The sequence below is a fragment of the Nicotiana sylvestris genome, chromosome 4, assembly GCF_000393655.2.
Source record: "Nicotiana sylvestris chromosome 4, ASM39365v2, whole genome shotgun sequence".
NCBI lineage: Eukaryota > Viridiplantae > Streptophyta > Magnoliopsida > Solanales > Solanaceae > Nicotiana > Nicotiana sylvestris.
The window spans coordinates 76,793,874-76,816,672 of NC_091060.1; the positions used below are offsets into that span (position 1 = coordinate 76,793,874).

The following is a 22,799-nucleotide window of genomic DNA, read 5'->3' on the forward strand; positions in this document are numbered from 1 at the left end:
ATGTTGTTGGGGTTATTCTTGTTGTTTTGAGTTGTATGTTGTAATTGCGGTTATTTACTCAGTCATGATTCCTCATTTGCATGTCATGTCTCAATCGTTGTACATTAATTATTTGCTACATCATACATGTTGTTGTTTTCCATATGTGGTACTGTTTGGTCTGAGTTCTATGAGATTGTGAGCCCTTGAGACTTGAGAGGTTTGTTGACTGATGTGGGCCTTAGAGTCGTGTTATGAGAGTTATATGGATCGGGTTGCACGCCGCAACATGTCTTATTGGCTATTGAGTGATATATGGATTGGATTGCATGCCGAAACAAGCATTACTGGTTATTGAGTGATATATGGAACGCCGCAACATGCCTTATTGGCTATTGATTATTATTTGGATCGAGTTGCACACCACAACTTTCCATATTGCTTTTAATTAGCGCTTGGGCAGAATCCGCCCTTCCGGATTCTGACATGCCAGTAGTGTGCGTAGGCACAATGATATATACATGTACTTTGGTGAGAGGCTTTTTAGCTAGACACCTATACAATGCTGAGTGATTGTGCGTGTGATGGTGATGGGCATTTGAGACAAGCACCTTGAGTATGCTAAGAGTGAGTGTACCTGATGATTTCACTGGGATATAATTTACTTGGCATGTATATTGACATGTAGGCATAGAGACGTAATTTTTCATCATGCTACTAGTAAATGAAAATTCTTATTTGATGTTGGAAAATTAGAGAAACATAGTTCTTTTGATAAACTCATGTTTAGTTCATTTTCAGTGGTAAGATTTGGATTTTGATTGTTATACTTGAAAAGCATGTCTACTTTTCCTTAACTATGAACGAGCTGAACATAATATCTCTTGAGTTATTTACCTTGTTGTCCTCATTATATTATTACGAGTTGTTATTGGCTATTGATGTCAGGCATTGACCTTCTTCCGAGCTCGTCACTGCTTTCAACCTGAGGTGAGATTTGTTACTTATTGAGTATATGGGGTCGGTTGTACTCCCACCACACTTCTGCACCTTACGTGCACATCTTGTAGCTGATAGTGATGTGTATGGCGGAAGACGGCATTGAAGATGTACCTGCTTTCTGGGTATAGCTACCACATGTCGTTGATAGTATTAGATTTTAAATTCTATTTATATATATTCTAAATAGATGTTGTATTTATTTTCATACCATATTTGCAAATCTAAGTCTTAGTAGCTCATGACTTGTACTACCAATCCGTGAGAGTTTGTATAGAAGTTCAGTTATTTTAATCATTGACTCATTTGTGTTTTATTGAATTTCATTTGGCTTACCTAGCAGGTCGGGTTAGGTGCCATCACGACTAGTTGGATTTCGGGTCTTGACAGGATTAATAGTTGAAAAATACTTAACTTGGAAACTAATTTTTAATTTTTTCCCCTCTCACGACCACATGAGCATCCAAAGCATGAGGCTATCAAATTACTAAGTTCAAGAGCAAAATATTGTGACTTATTTAAACGCCTAACCAAAAATTGTTAAAGCCCGTTTCGATTAGCTGATTGTAAATAGTTGATAAGCCTGAAGTGTTGAAAAATATTTATAAGTGTTGAAACTGATTTTTTTTAAATAAGCATTTACGTGTTTGGATAGAAGTGTTGAAACAAATAATAATACGCAGTTGATATATTTGGTAAAAAAAGTACTGATAAGCTGTTCTTTTATTAAAATAACCAAAATACCCTTTAAAACCTTACAAATATTATAAATTAAAAAAATTCTTTGTAAAGAAAAGGATGAATAAAGAATATGGAATGAAGAAAAGTTAGGAAATTTGTTTTGGGAAATGTATTTTGTGAATTAAAAATATTATTAAGTATAAACTAGTAAAAGTCTTGGTAAAACTAAAAGTGCTTATAAGCTGAAAAATCGTAAGTTTGGGATGATCAACTTATGACTTATGGTTTGTTTTAGCTTATAAGTAATTGACTTATAAGTACTTTGGGTGTTTACCAAACAAGCTGTTACAACTTGTTTGGATGGTTGTTACGTATTGTTTCATAATATATCGTATTATATTATATCGTTTTGATATATACAATGTTTAAATAGATTGTATTGTTTGTTATTGTATTGTTTGCTAACGTTTTATGATGTCATGCACCAATAATATAAAGAATAAACCTGCAATATTATAAAGAAAAAATAAGGTACGAGATAAAATTATTATATAAAAAGGTAGGATAAAAGATAAAATAAAAATTATTTAATAATTAAAAAAAGAAGAGGAAATTAAAAGTGGTACTATTTATAAAAGTTAATAACTTTGTATTTAAAGTAAGAACACATAGCCCGTTTGTCTTAGCTGAGTTAGAGTAGTTGATAAGCAATAGGTGCTGAAAAGCACTTTTAAGTGCTGAAGCTGATTTAAAAAATAAGCAGTTATGTGTTTGGATAAAAGTACTGAAATTAATAATAAGCAATTGAAGAATTGGGCTACGAAGAGTTTTGTTTTAAAAAGAAGTATTTTAGGGATAGAATAGTAAATATTTTGGTCAAACCTAAAGTGTTTATAAGCTGAAATTTGATAACTTAAGGGACACCAACTTATGACTTTTGGCGCACTTAACTTATAAGCACTTTTAATTTAACAACAAACCAAAAATTACTTATAAGCTAGTTTAACCAGGTTAAAGGTTAACCAAACACCCTCACAATTAACATCCAACCAGCTTATAACCCTCTAAATTACGTAAAACCCCACACTTCACTCTTCGTATCCCAATCCAAAATCCACTGAGGTTTCAATCCCAAATCCCAGCGAAAGAACGATGCGCAGCCTAATTGCTCACAAACTTTGGAATGGAATTAGCAGAAGGCCTTTGAATCCAAATAGTAGGAGATGGTACGGGCTAATACCGATGGTGATAGAGCACTCTTCCCGTGGAGAGAGGGCTTATGACATATTCTCAAGGCTGCTCAAAGAGCGCATCATTTGCATCAATGGACCCATTAACGATGATACTTCCCATGTTGTCGTTGCTCAGCTTCTTTTCCTAGAGTCCGAGAATCCATCCAAGCCTATTCACATGTACCTCAATTCTCCCGGTGGCGCCGTCACTGCCGGTTAGTGTTTCTGTGTGTGCGTTTTTTTTTTTTTTTTTTTTTTTTCCATTTCTCATCTAAAAACAAGATTTTCTTTTGTTTTAGTTGATTATATTTTGCATATTTGAAAACTACTTGCTAACATAACCCCTTTTGTCGGATGTCATTTTGGAGTGACATACTCTGGCCAATGACTAACTTTAAATAGAGTTCAATTTTCAATATGATGAGGAAAAGAAAAGGTAATAGTGTCAATATATGCACCTAAATGTTGTACATTTTATCCTATTTGGATTTTGGTATTGTGATTATCAAGGGCGAAATGATTAATAACTAGCTCTCTGTTTCTATGAATAAAGCTTGACAAATACTTTTATTTTGGTGGTTTTGTTTGTCTCTATTTTCTTCACATGATAATAAGTAGGCTTGGCAGTCTGCATTTTGCTGTGTGTGGTGCATTCAGTTCAATTTATGATAGAAGTTAAGATTATGTTTTTCACCTTTCGGTTAACCTTTATATTTACTTATCATGATGAGATTTGGTAGCTCATTCTTGGAGTATGCTGATTGTGTTTGAATGTAAACTCAGAACCATGTCATTGTGCTCCTGTCGTAACTTTCTCCTGTTCTTTTGTATAGGTCTTGCTATCTACGATACAATGCAGTACATTCGATCTCCAATTAATACTATATGTCTAGGTCAAGCAGCTTCAATGGCATCCCTTCTCTTAGCTGCTGGTGCCAAGGGTGAGAGACGATCTCTTCCTAATGCTACAATCATGATTCATCAGCCTTCTGGTGGATATAGTGGGCAAGCTAAAGATATGACAATTCACACAAAACAGATTGTTCGGGTATGGGATGCACTGAACCAACTATACTCCAAGCATACGGGACAACCAGTGGAAATAATTCAGAAGAATATGGATAGGGATTATTTCATGACCGCTGAAGAAGCCAAGGAGTTTGGAATAATTGATGAGGTTATTGATCAAAGACCAATGGCTCTGGTAACTGATGCTATCGCTAATGAGGCCAAAGATAAAAGTTCAAGTTAGAATTTGTGGTAAGACTGAAGCTTTTCTTCCCAAATTTGTAAACGCGCAGACACACATACACACATGCAACAAGAGAGAGTAAAAGGCTAGAGCCTATAATAGTGATTGTAGTTTTCTAGGTAATATTTGGATAAAACATATAAAAATCACCTATCGAAAAGGAAAACAATGCATCTGCGATGTACTTTTATGCTTGTATATCTTTGTGTTTATGCTGCGTGTATAACTGATGTATGTGGAAAGGATAATGTTGTCTTTGTAACAATCGCTTAGAAATTCTCAGGTTTACTTACTGGTGTAAGTACTTGTGTTATGAGTTAATGTCTCAGTTCTTTGTTTTCTCACTTTTGACTTTATTAAGTTTATGAAATGCAATATAAGATAGACAAGTAAAAATGAGATGTATACTATGATGATTATAGGTATAAGACACAAGGTTCTCTTAAGTACATTCTTTAAGCCTAAAATCACTGTTGTGTATTCAGTCTAACAGTACTGAGGGCTACTGCATTTTTGCCTATGCCCTTCAGTTAGTTTTGGACTAATATGACAAGTCTTAGATGATACTGAAAATCTTAAAAATTGTTTCCTTGAAGACACCCGATAGAAAATTCTTAGCAATTTGCTTAACTGAATTCTTTTTCCTTCCATTAGAATCCTTTCCTTGCTCAGATTTGTCTAAGGGAAAGAATCAGGTTTGAGTTGTCATTCTTTTTCTGTAAGGTAAATGAGAAAACGTTTCTTGTGCTTATGCAACAGTAAATGTTGAACAGGTATGTAGCTAATCCAAGAATTCCATCGGCTTGCATATACACACCAAGCTCTTGCCCTATCTTGCATCGCTTCATCTGGCACCAACTTCGCAACACATGCATGATACCCCTTCCAAATGTTTAAATCTAAAGTTTTGTTCTCATTGTTTGTGTAAAACAATCCGGGTTTCAAAATATGCCCTGCTGCATGTAAAGGTTGATGAAGCTAATCATCCCACCTTTTATCAATGATTTCAAACACTCTCTCATATTTCCTCCTATCATGATCAAATGCCTTCTCAATAGCTTCTTTAGCTCTATCCATGGCTTCATAAATGTATCCCATTGGTGTTTTTTTTTCCCCATCCACCAAACAAAGTACAATAACCAAAGGATTACCAACTTTAAGTGCTTGAACAGTGTCATTCCAAAGGATTAGCGACGAGGCCTCACTTCACAGAAGCGAGAAGCGAAGCGCGAGCTTTTTTGCTGTGAAGCGCAATTTAACACATAAATAAAAAAAATAAAATAGGCATAGATAAATGGCTAAGAACTCATTAAAAATAACATATTAAGCAAATGTTTCAATTCTTGAATCAAGAAGCAAATAATAGATACTAAAACTAGATAGTGAATAATCCTTAAAAGTCATAACATATTAAGCAAATGCAAAACAAAATCACAAAAGGAGCAACATCCTATTCTTCAACAAGATCTCCAAACTCTTGAAGTGTCATCATGTTCGAGTTATTATATTGGTCATCTTCTTCATCGGAGGCTTCATTAATTAGGGTTCTACTTGTACATGTACTTGTACTTGGAGATACTCTTTCTTTGGTCCTTAAAGTACTTCCCCTAAAACCATAAACATTCTCTTCAACTCCACTTGCCATAGCAACATGACCAAAAGTGAGACCTTCTCCTTCAAACACTTCTTCTTCTTCATGATTTTCGGGGCCTCCGGTTAACCATTCATTTGCTTCATCAATGTTATCCAATAAAATTGGATCAATGATATTGCGAGCTTTGTAACGATGAGCCAATGTTCTATTATATTTTACGAACACGAGATCATTGAGTTTCTTTAGCTCAAGCCTGTTCCTCTTCTTAGTATGAATCTGCATAATAAGATGTAGAAAGTAATTAAGAGGAGTACTTAGGACAATTGAGATAAACTTTAATTTAGTAATAATGTAATATAGCTTCTCACATGTTCATAAATACTCCAATTTCTCTCGCATCCGGATGAGCTACAAGTTAAGCTTTGAACTCTAATAGCAAATTGTTGCAAGTTTGGAACTTCATAACCAAATTGCATCCACTATTCAACTGTAGAAGTATTATTTTAGAAGTTAATAACTTGAAAGTTAAAGCTCTAAAGAGTAAAATAATTGAAAAAAGTTGCTCACTTGGTGCCAATTTGGTTCTGCCTCTAATGGCCGAAGCTAATCCAAGAATTCCATCGGCTTGCATATACACACCAAGCTCTTGCCCTATCTTGCATCGCTTCATCTGGCACCAACTTCGCAACACATGCATGATACCCCTTCCAAATGTTTAAATCTAAAGTTTTGTTCTCATTGTTTGTGTAAAACAATCCGGGTTTCAAGATATGCCCTGCTGCATGTAAAGGTTGATGAAGCTGATCATCCCACCTTTTATCAATGATTTCAAACACTCTCATATTTCCTCCTATCATGATCAAATGCCTTCTCAATAGCTTCTTTAGCTCTATCCATGGCTTCATAAATGTATCCCATTGGTGTTTTTTTTCCCCATCCACCAAACAAAGTACAATAACCAAAGGATTACCAATTTTAAGTGCTTGAACAGTGTCATTCCAAAAATATGGACCAATAATAAATCTCGCAACTTCTTTCCCAAGAGCTTCCTTTGCATAGATACTCTCACTCCATTCGGTTGACAAGAACAAGGTTCACAAATTTTGCTTTTGTAGGTAAAAGCTATGCAAGGTCAAGATAGCTGTTGCGAATCTTGTCTTAGCCGATTTCACCAAATTTCTTTGTTTTGTGTATCTTCTCATCATGTTCAACAACAACGGCCTTTGACTAATGTAAGAATGTATCTTGATTGCCTTAGCAAAAACTGTAGGAAGTCAAATTTCATAGTTAACAAGTATAAGCAATTAACATGAAGGTTAAAAACTTAAAATAGAAAATAAGAACCACTTGTTCACCGATAGAATATGGGGCTAACTTGAAAATGTCACCAAACACCAAGTTGATACAATGTGCAGCACAAGGAGTCCAATAAATATTTGGGAAAACTCCTTTCAACATGTCACCCGCTTTTTTATTCTCACTTGCGTTATCAGTAACAACTTGAACCACATTTTCCGGTCCAACTTTAAATATTGTCTTCTCAAACAAGTTGAACATTTTATTGGAATTGGTTGAGGAGTCACTAGCATCATAAGATTCAAGAAACATACTACCTCTCAGAGAATTCACCAAAACATTAATGACCATTTTTCCATTTTTTGCAGTCCATTTGTCCATCATAATGGAACAACCATAAATTTTCCATTGCGCCTTATGCTCCTCGACAATCTTGTTGTCTTCTCCACCTCCTTTTTTAGACAAGGAACTCTTACTTCGTGATAGGTAGGGGGCTTCATTCCTGGGCCATATTGGCCTACGGCCTCAATGAATTCACCAAAACTATCGGTGTGATTCACAGAATTAAAAGGGAGCCCCGCATCATACATCCACCTTGCAAAAGCATCTACAACATGCTCCCTTAAACTCTTCCTACAAGAATCTAAGTCAATAGCTTCACCCTTTCTCTTTTCATTTTGTTTTTGTGAGAAGAAAAGATTAAGAGGACCTTTCACATTGCTACCGACAGTGGATGATCCACTTCCACTTGTTGAATTCTTTCTTTGAGATTTAGAGGGAGATGGCCTCATTATATTATTGACTTCAACGTCATCCTCATCCATTTGACTATCTTCATCAAGAAGATTAATCATAGATGCTCCATGGCTCATTGGATTTTTAACTCATTTTTTTTTCTCAACATACTCTCTCATTTCTTTCTTAATAGTATCCGGAACACTTGGACATTCTTTGACATCTCTAAAACCACCGATTAGATGTCTCTTGTGACGATGTATTCCACCGTTATAAATTTTTTGACAAAAGATACATTGCACTTTTGAGTTATTATTGCCAACTGCAACTCCATACGCCTAAGCTGGATCTCTTTTTTGGCTTGATGCCATTGAATAATCAAATTAAATTTACTACAATCAACAACAAAAAAAACAATTAGTTCACTGATAAATTGCAGAAAACAGAGCATAAAGCAGCATAAAACAGAGCACTTTTAATAACAGAAGAAGAAGAAGTCGTTTAGGGCAAGAAATGAGCGCTTAAAAAGTGAAAAAAATTGAAAGAAGAACAGAAGAAAAATAACAGAAGAAGAAGAAGAACATAATAAGAAGAAGAACATAATAAGAAGAAGAACAGAAGAAGAAGAAGTTTACCGAGATCTGGAGAAGAAGTCGTTGGAGCAGCAGTGGTCGTTGCTGGAGAAGAAGTCCTTGAAGAGCATATGTTTTGGTAACAGATGGTTTATTTGCCAAAATTTTTTAAAAAAGCCCTAGCTGATGCCTTCTGCTCGCTTAAGCACGCTTTTTTCTCGCTTTTTCTACCGGCTCGCTTCTCGCTTAAGCGAGAAAAGCGCACGCTTTTTGAATGTGAGTCGCCTTTTTAACAGAAAAGCGCTAACCCTGCGCCTCGCGTCGCTTCATCGCTTAAAGCGAGAAGCGAGCGCTTTTAATAACACTGTTACGCGAAAAATCCCTGTTACACATTTTCTCTGCATGCCTCCTTTTACACACCTCATCTATCATTTTTCATTGGAAAAACAAGTTACCAGCCCCAAAAAATGCATGCAAGGGTTAAAAGTCTTCCAAATTCCTGCTCTTTGATATTTTAAAGTGTTTTATTATCTTTTTATCCACTTATGTATTTTTCTTTTCTTTCTATTTTTTTTCTTTTCCTTTTCTTTATTGTTAGAGTGGGTTCAATGAGGTCTAGGTCCTTTCTCTCTCCCTTTTTAAGAATTTTTTTATCCCTGTGCATTTCCATTTGTACCACTAATGCAGATGTTTCAACTTCATTAGTTTAATTGTTTTTGAAGAAACACACAATAAGAGGACAAATGCTTCCTCCAGAGAATGAATGGTCAAACTTATTAGAATCTGATCCCTTACAAAGTCAAGATCAGATCGAAGCCCTATTAATGCCAAGACCATTTTTATCCTTCTTGTTGTTCTTGCGCAGTGATGTGTTACCGGATAATGGCGTGAAGCATCAAACTCATCTTTTAGGATTTCTTGCCCTAAATAACTTACAATATCTTGATGGTTCTGCTGGAGGTGAACAATATCTGAAACTTCTTTATATATATGTTGCAAATCTTTTATGTGTATAGTTTTAGCATGGCCCAAATCTTGCAACAAGTATTATAAGATTGAAATAAGTTAAGCAATTTAGGGTCAAAAGGATTCCACAAGTTATGCTGCACAGCTGTGCATCCATTTTTTTCCAATGAGCCCTCTCTGTGGCAACGATATCACTTGCATTCTTAACTAAGTGATCATTGTAGCCTTGGCCCATAAACTATAACTCGACCGAGGCTGACCAAGACATATAATTACCACTACCTTGCAGTTTCACATTGGTAATAGTTGGCGAACTTGAGATAGATGGAAAAAGAGGTTTGATGTCACCTGTGATTGAGGAATCACCTTTCTCTCTCATTAGTTTGCTTAAAAAATATCTAAGCCAAGGATTCAAAGTATTGTGGTAGAAAAGAAAGAGGTGAAAGATGTGCGCATCCTTAAACGGTTACTGGAATAGTGGCTGCCGGAAAAAAGACCCCGAATATTTGTTGGAAAAGCTGCCGGAACAGTCACAGGGGCTCTGATACCGTGTAAAGAAATAAAAGAGTGTAAAGACATAAAAGAGAAAGAAGATAAATTGGAGGTTATGTTTTGTTCTTTGAGCATCATCAGAATTTATAGTGTTATAATACAATTACAGTTGCACTTAACCCATTTAATTCCTATCTACTAAATCATACAAAGTCATACACAATCTTAACATAACATTTATCGACCTACCAAATCATTCATTCTTGTCCAGTTTGGTGCTCTGGGGGTGGAAACAACAATCAAACTTTTAATAGTTGATTTCATGGGAAAACATGGTTTTGAATTTTGTACTCAAGGATCGCTAGACGTTTTTCTGGAATATCGTATGGTTTCTTGTAAATTGTTAGATAGCTTCTCAGTTTGTATAGGTATGTTACATTGCATAGTCCTTTTTGTATTTGAACAATTTATACATGCATTAGAATGTTGAATTTTAGAGTCACAGTGAAGTGTTGGAAGAATTGAGCTCTTGAGTTTAATATTCTCATATTTGGATAAACATCGAATGTATTGTGATACTTTCCCGCATTGGACAATGTATGTCTCGTGTCTAACACCTATAATATGTGTCTCGTGCATTCATCATATTATCAAGTCATCAGTATATTTCTTCTCTTATCAGTTTCTCATATCATATTAGAGTTCTATGATTTTGGTAGAGAGTCAAGTAACTTCCGTCTATCGGCCTCATGTTGCCTGTTCAGTCAATTTTTTTCTTCCTTCTTTGTGATGACTGCTTTGGCGAGACTGTGCATTGTTTCTGTACCAGCTCCACTTTCCATACCTCTTTGCTGCAATCTTATGGTTGCACCACACCTCTTTTGTCATCGCTCTAGCAGCACTGTGCCTTTTTGAGGCGACTGCTTCTGAAACACTTCTTCATGACGACCTGTTTACCATGCTTCTTTTCTGCAACTACTCTAATGGCGTCATATCTCTTGGTGCCGGTAAACCTCTTTCTGATAATCGTTCAGACGGTGCTGTCTTTATTCCCAGCCGTTGTCTAGGAGCAATTCTTTTGACAAGGTTCTGGCATCAGGAACTTTTTTTCCGGTGACTTTCTAGCATGTTTTCCGGCAATATTTACTTTGTTTTCGAAATAAACAAAATCACATTTTGATGGACGTGTCAGAGTAGGGAGTTAGAAGAGTTAAAGTCTTAGATTTATTCACATTGGACAAAATATTTATCACCTTTAAATAGTTATGCATTGTATTCATCATGTAAAGACATCAATATCTATTCTGTTTCTTATTTTCTCACAACAGCGAAGGTATCTCCTTGCTGCCAGCAATCTTAATACCAAAATTTAATACCAGTAAAACATGAGTTTTATACCTCAGCATTCCCACCCTAGTGGCAGTTTCAAATGCACCAGACAGTCACAACTTTCATAAATGCTTTTACAAACATTGCTAGGGACATTAACATGATACTTTTGGTTGAAAGCTGGTCCTGCACATGTATGAGGATAACTTCCAAATAAGATAAAACCATTGTGCTATGTTTCCCGGTGGTGGGGGGGATAAGTAATTAAAATCATTGTCATGTCTTACTATTCCAACGATTTAAAGCTGAAAGGTGTTTCCTGGGATAGCATCAACAGATGCCAAAGGAACTGCTGTCCTGGTTTCTAGAGCTCTATTTGTTTTATTTCTAATTTGTTAACCGAGGATGTTTATCTTGGTTATTGCAAATCAATTAGTTTCTTCATGGAATTACTGCCATTCATAGTCATATTGGACGTAAAAGGCAAGTACTAGTTATTTTGACAGGAAAACTTGAAGATGACCTGTGAAAGGATCCAGTGGCAGCAGCCCAAGGGCTTTGGTCTAGTGATAAGAGCACAACACGTGATGTGTGAGTTAGGCATACGTCAGAGGTGCGGACCTGTCACAAACAAAAATCCTGGAATTTAAGTGGAGAGAAGGGCAGAGGGGCAGACCTATTACTACCGAGTTTTTGAACCGCGCCTCAATTGCCCTCGGGGATTACTCGGTTGTTTAAAAAAGAAGGAACTTTCGTATAAAAAGAAGGATACACAAACAAAAAGATAAAGGGCAAATCGAAGTCGTCCCAGGGAACATTTTGGTTTTAATTGTTTGAGAATAAGTGGCTATTGGGACGAGAAATCACTCTTTCTACCAGTGGCAGTTGAAAATTGATGAAACTTGAGCACTGTGATATCCACTTTACTTGCGGTCCATTTCTCTTAGCACATATTTGCAGACTGGTAACTGTTTATCGATATATGGAACTAAGAGGCACACTTCAGGTATCGGTTAATACCTTGAATTGACTTCAGCTGAAAAGATTACTCTCTTCATTGTTAGTGGCTTTCAGTCTGCCGAAGCTCCATTTATGGATGCAGGAGTTTATCTTAGGTATGAAAGCCTTCCAGCTGTAGGTTTTGAAATTGAATATTCTGAGAATAATATCTTTAGAGAGGAGATAGAATATATGGATGCACGAATACGAAATGTTGATGCTCAATTTTGTGTTAAGGTTTCTTTTTGGAGTGAGGAGCTTTATGCAATGTGGTTGGTTCAAATCCAGGTCATATTTAAGTTTGTCATGTTGCCAATCCTAAAGAAAGTATACTGATATATTCGTGAGAATTCTGATTTTTTTTCAAATTTTCTGTACAACTCAGTTTTTGAAAAATGTGCACTTGATCGGAAGGAGCAGAAAGGGAGCTGTACTGGGGAGTTGTAAATTAGATGCATCTTTTAACTCCAATTTTGAATCCCCACCTAAATAGTTGCTGCTGAATAGGTGGAACCGAAAATTCCCTTGTATAAAAGATAAGGAAGCAACTGTGCAGGATTTGCTTGGTGATGTTGTAAACCTATTACCTATCTTAGGTTAAACTGATATTTCTGCCAGAGTAGAGTAGTCGATAGTTCCAGTGAATTGTGGCTTCTGACGCATTGACCTTTTAGGATGATGAAACTTGAGTGTTAACAAGTCCACTTTATGTTGAATAGTGGGTCCAGCTTACCAAGTTTTGGCCTTATAATCTCATAGGCTTGGATAGTTTTCTGTCTTTGAAAGTCTTTGGGGCCACAAAAGTCTTCTCTAATTATTGAAGACTGGTCATGCACTCTGTAAGGTTTTCTGATCAATTAAAGAACACTTATGTGTCATATTATTTTGACTTGATCTTTTCAAATTTTACATTAAATCCTTTTTGCTGGAAAAGCTTGAACTAGATTTTACATTAAGATTTGCGCACTAGCAGGCAGACTTAAGATAGTTCACTCTCTTTTTAAATATATTTGTTTGCCTGATAATAGTTATACAAATAAGTGCCTGCTGCTAGCACTTCAAAGCCTCCTCAGGCCTCGATTCAGCTGCTTGAATTGTAAGCAGATCAATGTGTATTAGTGAAGGCTGAGGTTGCTTTCCTCTCTTCACTTGATTTTGGAAAATCAATCCCGTCGTGTTAGTGTGATTAAAATGATGATAAATGATTATTCTGGAAACTGGTATTCTTTATGTTAACGGAACGAACTCATATTTGAAAGTACATCTCATTTCGCGTGTCATGTTTTGAGTATATCAACTTCACAGTGGATCTCTCCTTGACCTCTCCATGAATGTTCTTGCTTCACTTAAGTCGTTTCTTTTTAGTTCAGATGCTGCAAAGTATCACCCCCTCTCCCAGACACGTAAAAGAAAAAGATAAAAGGCTGCAGAAGATAATTTGTATTTGATCTCCTTTTGCTGCATTTCGTTTATCGATTATTCAACTAGAAACATGAAAGTAGTTCTGTTCCAGTGCCTTCTGTAGCTGAATATGTTGCCTGAGAAACTCACAATCTTTTTCATTTGGATGTAGGGATCTGGATCCTGAGTTGATATTTGAGAACTTTCATGGGACATTTTGCTTATGGAGACTGACATCAGTGTTTTCTTCGACTAGTAATAAGAAGGATGATTTTCAGCAACATAAATCATTGTTCATTTTTTGTGTAGAAGCGGGGAAGACTTGTTGCATAAAATTCGTGTTAGGATTTTCACTTTGAGCTTATATGCTATAGATATTATTTGTAGCTACTCATGATAAATTTTTCTTATACTCGGCCGAGATGTTATTTAACGCTTCTTTTCATAAAAAGAACTTTGGTGTGTACTGGAAGCTAGCTTGTTGTGATTCCTGCGTCGATCAGTTTATATGGCATATTTGTTAAATTGAAGTCGTTGCTTATGGATGTATTTATTTGAATATTTCTCTTTGTTCAAACCCATTTAGACAGTGCAGAAGAATAATGATCTACTGTCATTCAAAGCAATGCAGGCAAAATTAAATACCACTTTTAGCTTTAAGCAACTAATTTGTACTCTTTTCCCTGCGTTAAAAAATGAAACGATAAAGGAAAACGTTTTCCTCGAGTTGAAGAGGTTATTTTTGTTTTGGAGCAAGATACAACAGAATAAAGAAATTGTCGTACTAGTGCAAGGGCTAATTAAAGGAAGGCAGCAATATGGAGTTCAAGTTTCAATCAATCAGGACAAAGGTGCTATGAATGGGAGGGTGTCGATGCAAGCTGATCAAACCCTTCGGATTCTTAGAAAACTTTAATTGAAGCTATTGCATGAGTTCTTGGGGAGGTCTTTAAAGGCAACAAGAAGGATATTGAAGCACCTACAGTTGAACAATGATTAAAATAAAGACAAGTGATTAATTCTTAGAAGTTTGTGTGCAAGGTTATAGCAGTTGCATCTGAAGCCGTACGGAAGATGAACGAATCCTATGTATAGGGTAAAATATGTTCATATTAAATACTCGCATGATAAAGCGACACGTAGAGCTGGAGATAGAAGTCAATCACGTCTGAAGGCAATGATCTTGTTTGTTCTCAAAGGGAGTGGTGTTCATGAAGGCGAAATAAATGTTTGTCACCTGGTAGCATTTAATGGAGAATATTTTATAGCATTAAGTATATAGTCCGTTACAGACAATATGACATTCACTGCCTACAGTCACACATTCTTCAATAGCCCTCATAATTGTCATTTTATAAAGACTTGATCAAAGGACCTTGTTCCCTAGACACCACTATAAATAGAGATCTCAACAACTATTGTAAGGACACGAATTTTCTAACAAGCTAATACTATACTTTGCTCAAAAGCTTAATACTATTTTATCCTTTTGCTCATTAATATTGTTCTTACTGCCTTCGGAAGCTCTGCTCCCGGAACCAAGATTTCTGTACTTTTATCTCGATTTCAAGGTTAAGTCTGACATTCTTGTTTAATTTATCTATCATTTTAAGGTCAAATCGATTCACTTGTCTATAAACCACGTATAAATTTAATTATACCGTTTTATGGGTAAACAATTTGGTGCCCACCGTGGAGCTTAGACAGTTGTGATTGAGTTGATCCTTGCATCTATTACTAACTCGTTTGATTATTTGTTCTTAGCAAAAATCATAGAAAATACAGATAACGATGTCAACATCGCACACAATGTTGAGGCCCAAGGAAATCAGCTTCAGCACGGAGATTCAATCAGTGATACCTGTAACGAGTGGGATGAGGTATCGCCGGTCCACGGTGCGCAATATCCGCGTCATGTTCGAGAAGCAACTCCTGATGATGCTGAAGACGAGCACGTCGTTGAAACAGTAAGAATCTTGAGAGAGCAACAAAAAGCCATTATGGGCCATCTCTCACGATAGGATCAGGTCATGACGGAGTTGAAGCAGGCGTTGTCAGGTGCTTCCAACAACGCGAATGGATGAGGTCTAGTTCCTCCCAGTGCTACCGCAAATCAAACAACGCAGAGGGTCGATAACAACAACCCGAGGGGCGAAGTCAACTTCGACGGGGCCGGGGGGACGGTAGTGGATCCGGTAGCAACAACGAGAATGATCCCTTTAAAACCGAACACATGCGGTTTATGAGCGAAATAAATGCCCAAATGGATCAAATTCCAGGCGCATCACCAGTGTTGAAAGGACCGAACTCAAAGAAGTACACCCAGTTGCCGTTCAAACCAAGCGCGACACCAGAGTTGATTCCGAAGTCGTTCAAAATGCCAGACATGCCAAAATATAATGGGACTTCGGATCCTCAGGAGCATATCACCACCTATATAATGACGGTGAAGGGGAACGATTTAGCTCCCCATGAGATTGAGTCAGTCTTACTGAAGAAATTCGGGGAGACCCTCACGAAGGGGGCCCTGACATGGTATTCGCTTTTGCTCGAGCACTTTGTAGATTCCTTCGAGATGCTCACAGCTCCTTTCATGAAGGTCCATGCCGGGACCGGGAAGGTACATGCCCGAAAGGCCGACATATTTAGGATTGCACAAGGAGAGTCTGAATTGCTGCGGGAGTTCGTGACCAGATTCCAAAAAGAAAGGATGCTACTCTGGTCCGTACCAGACGAGTGAGCAGATGAAGCATTCACTAAAGATCTGAATCCGAGAAGTTTCTGCACTTCCCGAAAATTGAAAGAAAATCTGCTCGAGTTCTAGGCAATAATGTGGGCAGATGTTCACAACCGATACGAGTAAAAAATAAAAATTAAGGATGATCAGCTCGGTTTCCCGACATCAACCAAGGGTCGGGACCGGGAGAAGAATAAAGCTAAGTCAAAGGATGATTTCGACACAGATCGACGGTCTTCAAGAGGTCGATTTTTGCCCTATGAAAGGGCCGAAGGACGTGGTAAAGGTTTCCGATCGGCGAATAGATTCGCTACTGATAGGAGAGCTGATCGTGGCTGAAATAACAGGTCATTGCAGGACAAGAAGTTATCAGATTCCCTAGATTCCTCCTATCCCAAGCTTTCCGAATACAACTTCAACGTCAGTGTAGTGGAGCTAGTATCGGCTATGAGGAACATTAAAGAAGCACGGTTCCCGAAGACAATGAGATCCGATCCTAGTCAAGGTGATCCTAATTTGTGGAGCGAATACCAATTGACCAACGACCACCAGACAGAGGACTGCCGACATCTGTGCGAGGAAGTGGCGACATTACTAAAAAATAGCAATCTCAGAGAATTCTTAAGTTATCGGGCTAAAAACAATTACGGCCACAATCGGGATAACGTGGAACCTTCAAAAGTAGGAGAAAATCCTCCACATTTGACGATCAACATAATTTTTTGGGGGAACGAGATTAATGATGCGACATTTTCGGCGATAAAAAAGATGAAGGTATCAGTGATCCACAGTAAGAGACTCCGGGAAGTCATTGAGGACGACTTTACTTTTACGGAGGAAGACATAAAGGACTACTGCTGCCACACAATGATGCATTGGTAATTTCTTTAAATGTCTTAGATTTTAAGATTAAACGTGTTTTGGTGGACCTAGGAAGTTCTGCCAATATAATTCATTGGAGAGTGCTGGAGCAAACCAAGCTCACCAGAAGTATCATTCCGGCCACAAAACTCCTCGCTGGGTTCAACTTAGCAACCGTGACAACCCGAGGAGATCATGCTGCCCACAAATGCCGAGGGGGTGATGAAGATGACCCTTTTCAAGGTGGTGGATGACAATATGGGCTATAATATTATCCTGGGGAGATCGTGGTTGCACGAGATGAAGGTTGTGCCGCCAACATATCATCAATTATTGAAATTCCCAACTCCCGAGGGAATTAAACAAATAAGAGGTGGTAACGGCAGCAAGGGAAATGAACGTGATCTCAGTTTCAAGTAGCAAAGTGAAAGAGCATGCATCATAGCCGAACGAAGTCAACCATGGGGGGGAGTCATCAGAATCCTATCAAGTACCGAGATATTTCCTGGTACTAGAAGAAATGGACGCAAAAAAATCCACAGCAGAAGAAGTTGAGCAAGTCGCATTGTTCGAAAAGTTCTTGGAGAGGAAGTTCCACATAGGGATAGGACTAAAACCCGAGGTCAGGTCTGGATTTATCGAATTCCTTAAATTTAATGTTGACTGTTTTGCATGGTCGCATGCGGATATGTTAGGTATCCCGCCAGAAGTGGCAGTGCACAAATTAAGCCTAGATCCTAACATCTTTCCGGTAATATAGAAAAATGTCCTATTGCCGAGGTCAAAAACAAATTCATCACAGAAGAGGTAACTCGATTGCTTGATATTGGTTCAATCCGAGAGGTAAAGTATCCCGACTGGTAGATAACATAGTAGTAGTAGTTCCAAAGAAGAATAATAAATTTCGCATGTGCGTAGACTATAAGGATTTAAATAAGGCGTGCCTAAAAGACTCGTTCCCATTGCCAAATATTGATCAAATGATTTATGCGACGGTCGGGCACGAGTAAATGAGTTTCCTCGATGCTTACTCCTGGTACAAACAAATCAAGATGAACTCGGAGGATCAGGAAAAAACTTTGTTCATCACGAATTTTGGCACATATTGCTATAATATGATGCCTTTCGGGCTAAAGAACGCCGAAGCCACTTATCAGCGGCTCGTAAACAAAATATTCGAGAAACAAATAGGGAGGACCATGGAAGTTTACATATATGCTATGCTGGTTAAGTCTTTGAACGCAGGTGATCATCTTAAACACCTGCGAGAAACCTTTGACATCTTAAGGAAGCACAACATGAAGCTTAACCCCGCTCCTTGTGTCACAAAGGGGGATCGAGGTTAACCCCGATAAAATTAAAGCCATCGAAGACATCCCAGACCAGCTACCAAGTGTGAAAGAGGTTCAAAGGTTAACAGGGAGACTGGCTACTTTGAGCAGATTCATTTCTCGATCTTCAGAAAAATGCCATCATTTCTTTTTACTACTCAAAAATACGAACAACATCGAACGGACTCCAAAATGTCAGTAGGCTTTGAAGGATTTGAAAAGGTATTGGTCAAGTCCTCCATTACTGTCAAAATCGGAGGAAGGTGCACAACTACTGATCTACTTAGCGGTCTCGGAGGTAGTGATAAATGTCGTGTCACGACCCAAATCGAAGGGCTGCGATGGGCACCCGGTACCTTACTCAACTGAGTGCCAACGTAACATATCTTTCATATCACACCATCATGGGTAAATGGGCCAGAAGGGACATCATGAGATAACCAGAATAAAACATAAGGGAGTGCTAGACATAGGACGACCCAACATGATATAGAAACTTATACATTAGACATATGGGCCTATAAGGCCAACATACTTATTTGTATACTCAAAACATAGGCTGACGAGGTGATACAAGTATCCATATACATGACATCCATCTACAAGCCTCTAAGAGTACATAAACAACATAAAGGTCGGGATAGGGCCCTGCCATACTAATCAATACATGTCCAAATCATACTGACCAAATAGGCAACTTCGGAGCAAGTAGAGTGCACCAACACCTTCCGCTAAGCTGATAGCCTACTATGAGGACTGTCAACATGTCTATCGATACCTGCGGGCTTGAAACACAGCGTCCCCAGGCAAAGGGATGTTAGTATGAATAAAGTACCGATTATGTAAGGCAAGAAAGCATAAATAAGAACAATAATGTAAATAGAGATATAAGAGATACAACCTATAACATCTGAGTGCCTCAAAGGGATACTGACATGAAATGCATGATACATATATATACATAAACTTTTAATAACATACACCTATGTGGGCATCATCATCATCATCATCATCATATCATACCCGACCTCGAAGAAGACTCGGTAAAAACGTACCCAACCATTATAAGGCTCGGTAGAATCATACCCGACCACGTGGAGCTCGGTAAAACCCAACTGATCAGTGGTTGCACAATAGGTGCCATACCCGACCAACTATAGCACGACTCGATAAAGTAAAGTAGATACATATATATAATGCATGTTGGACTCGTGGAATCATGTTCTAAACCTTTCGGAGTGACGTATAGTCGTTGCACCTTCTATTAACGTTATGGACATCATATCAATATGAACCTCAATAGAATTCAAGCATCATACATACATGCTTAGAATAACTTTATAAGGAAAGAATAACATGGATAACCTTAGTTGCTAGGAGTAGATCCGTCATGAAATAGTGTATCATTTATGTTCGTTTCACTTTAGATCATGCCAAAAGAAATAAGGAAGTGCCTTAACATACCTTAATCACGTCGAGTCCTTAATACCTTCCAATCAACACTTCAAATAAGTCAACTCAACCTATCATAGCATAAGGAGATTCAAAATCAGTGTTGAGCAAATGCTAAGTCTGTAACTTAAGCTAGCAGCTCGTTTACGTAAATTCGGGCAGCATCTCCCCGGTAACAAATGCCTCCTCCAATATCATAGACCAACAACATCAACCACAGAAATCCAACAACATATAAATATCAATAACAAGACACCATATAACAACAACATGTCACAACTACTTCACGACGAACGACAAGCTCCGATATGAATCCATATAACCCATATCACCCCTTATAGACTTCTTACATTAATATAACATTATCATTAACGTGATAATAAAGTCATTCATCAAAGATTCCATCCTTATACCATACATTTATAACAAAGGAAACAATCCCCAACTCCAACTATCTTCAATTAGAAACTTTATTCACTAGTTCATGTCTAATTCATCTATTTAACTTAATCAATATCAAGATAACCTGAAGCACATGCAAGAACACAATACGCATACATACTACAGTAACTTCAAGTCAAAATCCTAGTTATATTTATCTTACAACAACTCTCAATGGCAATACAACACCATAGAAGTGACTTAAGTTAATCCAAGTATTATCTTGTAGTTTATCATCATATCAACTTAACCAACATACAAGAAAGCTTAAGCATAATTAGTAGGATGTTATAATCACCTTAGATAGTAGCACCAGCTTGAAATTCCAGCCAAATACAACCCACAACTATCCTCAACGATAACCCAACCTCAAAGAGGTGTTGTTCTTCACTAGAATTAACTTTTGATGTTGGAATATGGTGTAATCCATTTGCAAGACTTGAAATAACCTAGGGTTGATATGAAAACCATGGGAGAGTATTTCACAGAACTTAAACCACTTAAAAAAACCTCTCACAAGAGCTGGAACCACCCAAAAATCAACAACAACAAGAAGAACAAGAAACTTACTAGTGCAACGGGATTCCCGACACTTGATTTGTGTTGTTTGCCCTTTGTTTGGGTCTTGGATCATGAGAGAACATTGAGAGAGTGTTTTGAGGTGACTAGGGTCTAAAGAAACTGAAAAATAATGAGTTAAAATGGGGTTGAGGCATCTTATATATATCAATATATCTCAACTGCCTATGTGGGTCCCATAGAGTGCTGCTTGGCGCAATCTCGCGAAAACGCGAATATCTATCTACTTCGATGTTGTATTGATGAAAGGTTTAATGCATTAGAAACTAGACTTGTAGATATTCAATTTAGTAGCTTTATCACCCCGTAATTCCAAGTATACTTGGAGAAAAACTCAGCTACATTTGACCTAATTTTCAGCACATTTATGAATGTAACCTGTGATAACCTTTGCTTACTTTTGTTCCACAACTCTCTTGACGTAAAAACGTAATACACGACTATCATACGACTAATATAACTCATAAAATAACCTTCTTATCATGTTAATCACCCTAGTCTCGCCCCAAAAGTACATGTTATAACATTCCAAACGTGTCGACTTTCGACCGAACTTATTTTCTTTAATTCTTTTAGCATCTAAGCTTTCCAACCCTCTTGGTACTTTTTATTCACGATATTAAATATTTGTATCCTCCAAGGTAACATCATTAACTTACTTTATCTACTTTCAAAGATGATCTCATTTTCGAGCGTACATCAATTGACTTATGTCGTACTCTCACGTACGAAAACATGTGGTGTAACATTATTCTCCCCTTTGGAACATTCATACTCGAATGTTGACTGATTCTTTTATCAGTCTCATAACCATAGCTCTTACGAATGCTTTAATATTGTCCTTGACATCTAGTAAACTATTCTGTAAATAAATCCAAAGGCCAGGGTATTGCCCCTTTTAGGCCTCTTTCTCATACTGTTGTTACCTTCTGTCATGCAGCCTCTATTACTTTGTCCTTATTTGTGTGCCTATGTGACTCTTCTATCATTTTTCCTCCATTTTTTAGCCAATATCTAGGCCTCACCTTGTGAATATATATAGAACTATGACAAGTTGTCCCTTGGTACTTTGTTGAACTTATGACTATTGATATATCTTGTTTCATAGCCTCAATTATCTATCCTTATGGATTTACTACATCTAGGTAGGTCATACTATACCATAGCACTTACTTCAGTTTATTATTACTGAGATATGCTACCCAACTCTAGCTTATTCTCTTGTTGCTTATCCTATATGTATAAATCTAAGTCCTTTAATGCTTCCACATTACTGTTCATCTTAAGAATGACAGCCTAATCTCATCTCATACTTTGGAAATTTTATCCATCTATTAGTGATTCACCTTAATGTTGATCTATAATCTACCACTAATAACTTGAAACCTCTTACGTAATACAATGTCACTAGGGCTCACGTTGCATCGGGGAAAGTTTGAAGTGATTTTCCTGATCCACCGAGGGACGATACTATACTTCAATAACCGTATTTCATAGCGTCCTAACGTGATTCATCTTATGGGGGTATTCTAATGATTCTACTACCAGGGCAACATTTCATCTCTTCTAATTGCTCCTAGTCTTAGACACCTCCAAGTTTGTTTAGGCTATACTAAGATTTTTATAACATACGGATACCATCTGCTTTCTTGTTTGATGGGCTTAATCCCGAGGTCTTACCTATTCTTGTCACCTTCTAACTCACCTTTTCTTATCCTTACTCTCATCTACTAAAAATCTTGTCACTTTACCATACTTTAGCTAGCAAGCTACACATATCTATTTATACTACTCACAACTTTTCTTTAACTTGCTAGCACCATAGATTTCCTTTCGTGCCTTCTCAGTTGTCTTTAAATGTAAGCAATTGC

At 37.3% G+C, this 22,799-nt stretch overlaps 2 protein-coding genes across 2 annotated transcripts; one reads left to right on the forward strand and one right to left on the reverse strand.

The window, feature by feature from the left end:
• Positions 1-2,729: 2,729 nt before the first annotated feature.
• Positions 2,730-14,057, forward strand: LOC104248592 (ATP-dependent Clp protease proteolytic subunit 2, mitochondrial). Its single transcript, XM_009804878.2, has 3 exons — positions 2,730-3,106; positions 3,725-4,151; positions 13,700-14,057. The coding sequence occupies exons 1-2, from the start codon at positions 2,812-2,814 to the stop codon at positions 4,141-4,143; spliced, it is 714 nt and encodes a 237-aa protein (XP_009803180.1). The 5' UTR covers positions 2,730-2,811; the 3' UTR covers positions 4,144-4,151; positions 13,700-14,057.
• On the reverse strand, positions 6,832-7,414 carry LOC138889723 (uncharacterized). The gene is made up of 2 exons (XM_070173059.1): positions 7,093-7,414; positions 6,832-7,001 (listed from the first exon to the last, which is right to left on the reverse strand). The coding sequence occupies exons 1-2, from the start codon at positions 7,412-7,414 to the stop codon at positions 6,832-6,834; spliced, it is 492 nt and encodes a 163-aa protein (XP_070029160.1).
• Positions 14,058-22,799: the final 8,742 nt, after the last annotated feature.